The 9,598-nt window shown below is 37.1% G+C and overlaps 1 protein-coding gene across 1 annotated transcript; it reads right to left on the bottom strand.

The window, feature by feature from the left end:
• Positions 1 to 883: 883 nt before the first annotated feature.
• Positions 884 to 8,573, bottom strand: LOC136841300 (piggyBac transposable element-derived protein 3-like). Its single transcript, XM_067108275.1, has 4 exons — positions 8,361 to 8,573; positions 7,184 to 7,214; positions 2,054 to 2,569; positions 884 to 1,908 (listed from the first exon to the last, which is right to left on the bottom strand). The coding sequence occupies exons 1-4, from the start codon at positions 8,571 to 8,573 to the stop codon at positions 884 to 886; spliced, it is 1,785 nt and encodes a 594-aa protein (XP_066964376.1).
• Between the last annotated feature and the right edge of the window lie 1,025 nt (positions 8,574 to 9,598).

The raw sequence follows: 9,598 nt of genomic DNA, 5'->3' as shown, positions 1-9,598 counted from the left end.
TTTGTGAACAAGATGTTAGAGTGTCTTGCGGATGTAATGGGCATTTGGAAAGTCACTATTATTCCCTATAGACCAGAAGCTAATGGGTTATGTGAACGGGCAATTAGGAAGGTAATTAAGGCTCTCAGAATGACTGTAGGGGGCAATGATGTAAATTGGGATCGATATATTCCACAGGTTCAGCATAGCATCAATTCTATGGTTAGTGAGACCATTGGAATGTCTCCTGCTGAAGCACTGTTTGGCTACCCAGCTCGGGGTGCGTTCGATTTACTACCTATTCCATCGGGTGATGATACAGTTAAATCGCTGATCTCTACCGCTAAGGAGATATATGTGCGTCTTGCTATGAATCTTGAGTTGACAGGATCAATTCAAAGCCAGATAGAGTTAAAGTTGCTATGGGGGATAGGGTTTTTGTGAAAAAAAATGTTAGGAATCACTTGAATTATAAACTAGGTCCTAAATTTGAGGGTCCTTTTCGGGTTGTAGAAGTAAAGAAGGGGAATAGATTTGTTCTTAACTTTTATCCTACCGGCCATACTAATTTTCATGGAAATCTCTCTATTTTTGCATATTTTTATGTCATTATGATAACTAAGATCCACACAAAATTTCAGAACCCTATCTGCTTTGACAAAGGAATTACAGCATGTTCCATTTAAGGAACATTGGATGGTCAATGATAATCGAATGTCATTCACAGATAATTTTATTGAACTACAAAATATACAGAAGTTTGGTACATTGGTGGTGTCCCATTCATTATACTAGACAATGCATTCCTTTTATAACCTCTAAGCCTAATGACAATTTTCAAACTTTTCCTACCTTATGAAAATTCTCAAAGCATTTCTTTCCCCTTTTGGCATGCAAACGTATATTACATTTTTGACACATATTTTTTGTATTTTTCTTGCAAATTTTGCATCTTCCTTAATGTCAGAATGTGATTTACTCCATCATAGCGAATGTCAACTGGAAGAGCGTTTGCACCAGTGGGATACCTGGGTCGTGGTACCTGCCTTACTGCGCCTTCAGATTTTATTAGAGACAGTGTTATTTGCCTTCTAAAATCTAAGTGGGACAAGTAATTCTCAGTTTTGTAATGCACACTCCAAGCAGCAATTACAGCTACATTTACTGCATTCAGAAATAAGGGCCAGTGCCATTTTTTCCATCTAATCATTGGGCGATATGAAGCAGAAAGTCGGTCCATAAGACCAACACCACCCATTCCTTTGTTGTATGAATTGATTAGATGCGGCTGTGAAACATCTTTTACTCCACCTTTCACTCGCCTCTTCACAGTGTGGACAGGATCATGAGTTTTCCAATTACTTGCAATGCCCACAACAGCATTGTCATTCCATTTTGCAACATAGACTTTCCCATCACTGCGATGATCAAATGTGCCCCTCTCCATCTTTTGCAGTTCTTTTGTGGTCGACAAGGCTTTTGCTGCTCCAGCTCTGCGATTTTCTCTAATTGTCCCAGTTGCCTTAGCATTAGATTCAGCCAGCTGTACCAGTAAATCGTAACTTGTAAAAAAGTTATCGAAGTAAAGTTGGTGCTTTTCAATATTTGAGCGTGATGAAATCACATCAACCATTTTGGTAATAACACTCCTTCCAAGTTGCTGATTCCTTCCTTCTTCCTTTCCTTGATGTAATTTCAAATGGTATGGATAACCATCATTTCCACAGAGACTCCAAATCTTGTACCCAAAACGAATTGGCTTTCCTCTTATAAACATTTTGGCACTGTGGCGACCATAATACGGCACCATTGATTCATCAACACTTAGAAGTTGGTGAAATACACCAAACTGAACCAATCGATCATTTAGCATGTTATATGTTGGAGAAATATTGCTCATCTTATTTCCTTGCTCAGGGTGCTGGTTGTCTGCAAAATGCATGTATCTCTTTATTTCAGAAAACCTGTTTTTATTCATTGTATTGGACACCAAAGGTACCCCCAAATCTGGCTGTGTTGACCAGTAATGCTGCTGCTCAGGTAAGGAATGGTAAGCCTGACAATAACAATATACCCAGGAGGTTTCTAACTTCTTTTTCTGAGACGTCAAAATTAGGATTGTTGTGATCACGATTTGCAAAGAGTTTAGTTTGGTCTGTAATGTAAGTTGCTATCTCGTCTGAAAATACCTGTCTCCAAATTGTATATGGTGAAGAATCATCTAGTTGTAGCAAATCATCTGGTAAAAGGATATCAGCAGAAGGAAGAGTCTTATCAAATGCACAATTCTTTTTCCACTTAGGTGGTCTTCCTCTTTGTTTTCCTGTAACCGATTCTTCACATTCATCAGTGTCACTTTCAATTTCTTCTTCAATTTCTATTTGCCCTGCTGGTTCATGTTGTTCCTCTGGGTCATCTACAAGATCGTCGATGTCACTGTCTTGATCACCAGAATGCCCCGCAGCTGGAGGCAGTACCACGACTTTCACTGTTTTATTGGAAGACTCGGCTAGGCTATATCTAGTGCATCTTGCATTGTAGTTACTTGGGTAACATTGCGATGCCCATAAAACGAGGGTGCATCCGTTGTCTGTAAAAAAGAAAAATATTGTGATCTTTAGCATTTTATTGCTGAATACATGAGTAAATATCAAATAAGGTATTTTTAGTTAGCAACTAAATAATTATATATATATATATATATATATATATATATATATATATATATATATATATATATATATATATATATATATATATATATATATATATATATATATATGACAAAATTACATGGGTCAGCAACACAAAAGCTGTGCTACTAACCCGTAAGCCCCTCACTGCTGCAAGGAGTCAGCAAGAGAGTCAGAGAAGAGAAGAGAGAGAGAGAGAGAGATACTAACCTGGATGGTATACCTATATATTGAAGAGTTGAATAGTCCTCCACGTCAAAAGTGTGTGTATGGTGACGTTTCCCCTCTATATAACAAATGACAGTAGGAGTCATCTACTGTATCCAAATCTGTAGCAAGGATCATAAAGTCAAGAAATTCCACAAATCATTACACCAATCAAGGATTATAAAAACATGAAAGACCAGTCCTTTCTTTACGAAGTTTTTTACAAACCACTAAATTAGGTATTGTAACCATCCAATGTTCCCTAAATGGAACATAAATTTTGTTTTCATATTATCATACACAAATTGACACAAAATTGTATATAGTGACATGGCATGTTATTCTACACTATATGAAGTAGTTTTAGACAATGGTAAAGAAATATTACATTTTCATCACAATAAATACAAGACATTTATTCAGGGATGCGTAAAAATGGCAATTTTTAACATTTTTAAAATCTTTGTGAAAGGAATTATTTCAAATTAAAAGTTGTTAAATACTATCTGGAAAAAAAGAACTTATATTGACCAATGCCCCGGAAATGTAAAAAATGTAATAATATATTTCTTATTTGAATATAATGGTCGGAAAATCATGTTCCATATATCTAAAATTAAAAAGACAGGTTAATGGGAATCTTGTGGGTTAATTCCTGTGATGTACTGTTGTTTCTGATAATTTTTTTTCTCTCTCTTGTTTTTTAATGGGTTTTAAAGGTGTGTTATTTGTATTTATTTTTTAACTGGGGAGGACATCTGTCCATAGAGTTACACAAATCTTCAATAGTCCAAGTTTGTTTTTTTCTCTCTTTTTCTTTTCTGCATAAGTGCAGCAGTTCGATGTAGTTTTTTTTATGTGTTGCAATAATGCCTGAGAGGGGAAAACTTATATAAATTAGGTGCAAAATACCATTGAGTTTTATAGATACATGGGTTTCAATCTTTGTTTGCTTGATTTTTTTTTTTTTGAGATCTGGTAACTTATAGATTTCTTTCCTTTTTTTTTTTAGATGTTCAAACTTCGTCTGCTCATGGCTTTAGGGGTCGTGGCATGGGCTAATTCCGTAGTGAGATTAGGCCCAGGTGTTACTATAGAAGAAAACTATGATGTGTGGTTGTAGTCTGATGCAGTAACTTTCAGTATAGAGTTTGAGGATATAGGTGCAGCAAGGGATTAGCTTGAACCATCCCAGAATAAAGTTCAGCCACTTAGGAAATTACTGGGTGAGATGAATACCGGACAGAATCTGTCTGATCTGTTGCGAGGTTGGTTAACCAAATTTAGGTTCTTCAGCTTGTCAGGTTTCTTCTAGAAGGAGTAAGAGGGCTGCGCCATTGTTAATTGAATCTGTTCTGGTAATAGGAGCGCTTGCTAGTATGTCAATTGATAATTTGGTGAAAATTTAACAGGTATCAGCAGAATTGGCTAGCCAAGGTAAAACTTTGATGACTTTACAAGATAGTAATGAGAAATTACGAGAGGGTTTTGAGACATTAAGGAAGTCTTTAAATGGGTTATTGGTCACACTTGATAGGATGGGGGGAGACTTAGATGTTACAATAGTTTTGTCTTCTTGTCAAACTACCTCACTGAATATTGAGAAAGAAGCAGAATCCATACCATCGGAAATTCAAATACATGTTATGACAGTAGTTGCTGCTTATAAGGGGCGAATTTTTGGAGATATTTTACCTCTCGGGTCTTTAAAATCGACTTTGATGAATGCAGCATATCTGTATGGTTCACAGGTAATTTTTATTGGGGAAAATTTGTATCGTTATTATGGAATTTTAAAAGTACAAGTGTCTGATAGGAGGTTACTTGTGGAAATTCCAGTTAGTAACTTGAAATCGTTTCATAGTTATATCATATGACCTTTCCCCTAGTGGTTTTAATGGTTCGCTAATAGTATGGGATAGTGAGCAGACTATGTACCTTTTGGGGGACCATTTTCAATCCTCGGCTGTTAACTATAAGTCAGGGTGTGTTTTAGTTCATGACAGATGTATTTGTAACAGTAGTATCTTTACGTTCATAAACATTGACTGGTTAGGATGTGAGAAGATGATAGTACATAACCAGACTCCTGAGTGTGACCTTCAAACGTTCCAACATGAGTACAAGGTGGCCTCTACAAAGACTCTCAATGCGGTGTTCTGCACAAAATATGAGATGTCCATCCAGTGCCATATTCATTGGATACGTTCCTTTTGTGAGGATCCCACCTCTTCGATGTGGTGTATAGGCTGGTCACACCAAAGTTTCGATTCCTGGGCTAGAGTGTCTTCAACTCTAATACTCGTATCTTCATGAGGCATCTTCATGGGGAACATCAAGTTGTTCTAGTGCTGACTTTAAGGGAGTGTTTGCCACAATTCTACCACTTCCTTCAATGCCAGAAGATGACCCTTTCCCCGTGCTGAATCAGTACCTCTTCATCGCTATTTTATTGGTGGTCGGGGCCTTTGTCGTCATACTCTTAGTGAAGTGGGATATTTCTTGTGTACAAAAACATTGTGTGAGTAAACCCTCACCTGAAGATCAGCCTGCCAGGGGTGTGGCTGTCCATTTAGTGCACGAATCTGGCAATTAATGATTGCTATCTCCCTAGTGCTGAGGGCAGCACTTTTTGTGGTGGCCGAGCATCTGAAAAGCTCATAGGCCACAGACATTTTATGAATTACAATACACAGTAGATTTTTTATGAATAATTGTGGCTAAAGGCATTGTGAAGAACCTTGAGAGAATGTTTAGCTGGTGTCTGCCATGCATCCTGATTAGGAAACTTTATACGTGTCAGGTGCATCAGATATTCTTGAGACATGAGAACATCCCTGCCTAGCAACAAAACTTTGTGAGTTTGTTCGCCAGAAATGTCCAGGTTCCGGGGAATTCATTCACATGTGTGTTTTTTTGGGGGGCAGAACACCAGGGTGTGAAGGTATGAGATATCAAACAAATTGTCATTTGAAGATCAACACCAAATATAAATAGAAGCCTTCGATGAAGGCTCTGTGGTTCGAGACCTGTTGATTGAGAATTGTGAGCATTGCTGTTTGGAGGTAGGAAACATTTTAGATTTCCCAAACTGTAGATTGTTCTTTTCATTTAATATATATCTCACTTGTATCTGACCATTTTTACATTGTGTGTACTATATAAGTAACATGGGAGGAATTCCCACATCTTTATTTTTATTCATTTGTTTAACAAGGGTTTTATTTGACTTCTTCAGAAGTTTCACTGAGGAAGAGGTTAAGATGTACTCATTAGGGAATATACTGGCCTTTGACTTATTTTGACCTATTGTGGGGAAATTATTTAGATAGAATAATTAGTTGAATATGGTGGACCTTAATATGTTTGATCATTTGGTGAACATTAGTATTCCATTTTTATTTCTATCTTGTTTCTTGCAATCCAGTTATGTTAGATTATTTTCAAATAAATTATTTTGGGTAAAGCTTGTTTCACTGTAGACCTGAGAGAGAGAGAGAGAGAGAGAGAGAGAGAGAGAGAGAGAGAGAGAGAGAGAATGCGTGTGTGTATGTACGAGTGTATGGTGTCAGTAGCCACAGTGAGGTGGTCACTATCAAGTAACCAATAAATGGGACTTCTTGACTGTTAGCTAAGGTAAGCAATGGGATTTACTCATAATTGGGTAACAATATATATATATATATATATATATATATATATATATATATATATATATATATATATATATATATATATATATATATATATATATATATATATATATATATATATATATTTTACCCTAAAAAAAACAAGGTCAGATAGGGTCATAACCCCTTCAATATCTGTTTTAAGAACAATGTCATATCTTCTTATATTTCTAAGATTATCAGGTAGCATTTGGTCAGCACATTCTTTCTCTCTCGTCAACTCCTCTCTCACTCTATCTATCCTCAAACAAAGGCTTACTGGATTAAAACGCCGAGATACAAAACTAGACTTTATTTGTAAAATTAACGAGAAGTCATAACTAGAGGAAACTCAGACTCACAATCAGTCGAATTACAGATTCTAGACCAACCAATACTAGTGACTAACATCCTGGTCACCAAGCAAAGTAAAAAGGCCATGATTACTCTAGACCAAAATAAATGTCATATAGTATGTTAAAAAGAACACCACTTCCAATATGTATGTCCTCAAAGGACTCAACCAGAATTCCTGTTAAGAGAAACATAGCTTACATTAAAACCTGAAATGGTGAATCAAAAAATAAACACTTAAAAAGGAAAAATGCATAATAGAGAACAGAGGGGTTTCACTGCAACGTAAAATGGGTATTCCACATAATGCCTAAAAAAGGTACAAGTATTAATGAGTTATCTTACTCACATTTTATGGCCATCAGGAAGCCGCTCTTCCAAGTGTCTGTCTCATTCACAAACACAGCTCAAAAGAGAGATAACACCAACCGCAAAACGAAGTGAACACCTATTCTATGGGTCCTCTATAATATATACATTAGAGAGTGCACATATGCACACATTCACTTAATAACCGCTCCCCTGAAGCATAATGTCACCACCAGGTTCAATGTTCGAAGGACTTCACCTTCTGAACCCACGGATATCACAAAGCTTCCATCCATCCATGTGTCACATTTTCCCATGCATCTTGGTCATGACCTGAAGCCATGAATGAGTGGCTTTGGATACCCGCTGTCTCTAACCGCAGAAAATACCAGTGTCAACATAGAATCCACCTGCACAGTAAACACATTTTCAAAGCCAGCAATTAGTCAGCTTAATCCGTAATATGAGCTCGGCCCACCTACTACTGGGCGTCCTTGCCCAGGTACAACAAATATCCATAACAAAAGTTCACTAGGGGCCAGCTCAAAAATCATAACAAACACTATGCACTAGGTATGAAAGTTACTTGTCTCGCATGCACGACTGTTATTCCAATAAACAGTTCATTGTAGAACGCATCTCTTCACATCTTGAATTCTTGACGATCCAAATATCCTGGATGGCTTGTGACTGCACACGCCCATGTTGAATATGTCGCACGCAAATCCTTTTCACCAAATGGATCTCTCCCAGCAACGACAGCGATGTAGACGTCCCGCCCGATATCTCCCAAAAGACCATGGATCCTCTCATGAAGGCGCAGGCATAGAAACCTGCAGGCGTAATGTAGATGGCTCCCATATCCAACTTGTACCCACTGAGGCTCATGAAAGTCCTTCCATAAGGTGCAGCTGTGAGGAAGTGGTGTATAACATAAGTCGGTCATGTCGACAGTCAACCCAAAAGGTACATAGTCTCCTCACTATCTCATACTATTACTGAACCATTAAAACCACTAGGGAAAGGTCGTATGATAAAACTATGAAATAATTTCAAGTTACTAACTGGAATTTCGACAAGTAACCCCCTATCAGATGCACCAACTTTTAAGATACAACCGATACAAATTCTTCCCAGTAAAAATTACCTGAGAAGCATACAGATATGCTGCATTCATTAAAGTTGATTCTAAGCACCCAAGAGGTAGAATATCTTCAAAAATTCGCTCCTTAGAAGCAGAAACCACCGCCTTAATCTGTGTTTGAATCTCCGATGGCATGGATTCTGCTTCTTTCTCAATATTCAACAAGGTAGTTTGACAGGATGACAAAGTTACCATAACATCTAAGTCTTCCCCCATCCTATCAACTGTGACCAATAACCCATTTAAAGAAACCCTTAAAGTTTCAAAAAACCCTCCTGTAATTTATCCTTACTGTCTTGTAAAGTTATCAAAGTTTTACCCTGGCTAACAAATACTGCTGATACTTGTTCATTTCTCACCAAATTAGCAACTGACATACTAGCAACTGATACTATGATCATAACGGCTCCAATTACCAATGACGCAGCCCTCTTACTCCTTCTAGAAGAGAACCAAAAAGTCGAAGTACCTAAATTTGGAAGTCATGTTAAAGTCTTTTTAATTCTATCCTGATCTCTAACCACTGTAACATTAAGTTCGGTTAGCCAACCCTGTAACAGATCAGGCAGATTCCATCCAATATTCATCTCACTCAAAAAAATTCCTAAGCAACTGAACTTCATTCTGGGATGCTTCAAGTTCAAACCTTTCTGAACCTATATCCTCAAACTCAATTCTCAAAGATATTGCGTCAGACAACAACCACACATCATAGTCTTCTTCTATAATAACACCTGGACCTAACCTCACTACGGAATTAGCCCATGCCACGACCCCCAAAGTCATGAGCATATGAAACTTCAGTATCTAAAAGAACTAAAGAAAGAACTTGTAAGTTACCTGATCTCGAAACAGAAAAGAAAAAACAAAAAAAAAAGGAAACCCATATACCTATAAAACCCTATGGTATGCTGCACCTAATTTAACAAAATTTTGCAACACAAAAACAAAAATCTAAATGCGGACCATTAAAGATTTGTATAACTCTATGGACCAACGTCCTCTCCAGTTAAAAAAAAAACAAGTCACACCCCTTTAAAACCCATTAAAAATACAAAAGAAAGAGAGGGAAAACAAAAAAAAAAATGATCAGAAACACAGTACATCACAGGAATTAACCCATAAGATTCTCATTAACCTGTCTTTTTAATTTAGATATATGTTCAACCGAGACACTCCTGTATTTTCAACTAGAACCACAAATCTACTCCCCTTCTTTACTTCTACAGCCCGGAAAGGAC

The sequence above is a fragment of the Macrobrachium rosenbergii genome, chromosome 8 (assembly GCF_040412425.1).
Source record: "Macrobrachium rosenbergii isolate ZJJX-2024 chromosome 8, ASM4041242v1, whole genome shotgun sequence".
Lineage (NCBI taxonomy): Eukaryota > Metazoa > Arthropoda > Malacostraca > Decapoda > Palaemonidae > Macrobrachium > Macrobrachium rosenbergii.
The sequence above is the reverse complement of the archived record's forward strand: the minus strand, read 5'-3'. Positions and strand labels throughout refer to the sequence as shown.

What these genes read in the sequence shown, in the direction of transcription:
- LOC136841300 (XM_067108275.1), bottom strand. Translation starts at nt 8,573, where the DNA reads ATGGGGGAAGACTTAGATGTTATGGTAACTTTGTCATCCTGTCAAACT. An exon ending in CATATCTGTATGCTTCTCAG is followed by an intron (nt 7,215 to 8,360) that starts GTAATTTTTACT and finishes TACCTTTTTTAG; the next exon opens with GCATTATGTGGAATACCCAT. An exon ending in AGAAGTTAGAAACCTCCTGG is followed by an intron (nt 1,909 to 2,053) that starts GTATATTGTTAT and finishes TGCATTTTGCAG; the next exon opens with ACAACCAGCACCCTGAGCAA.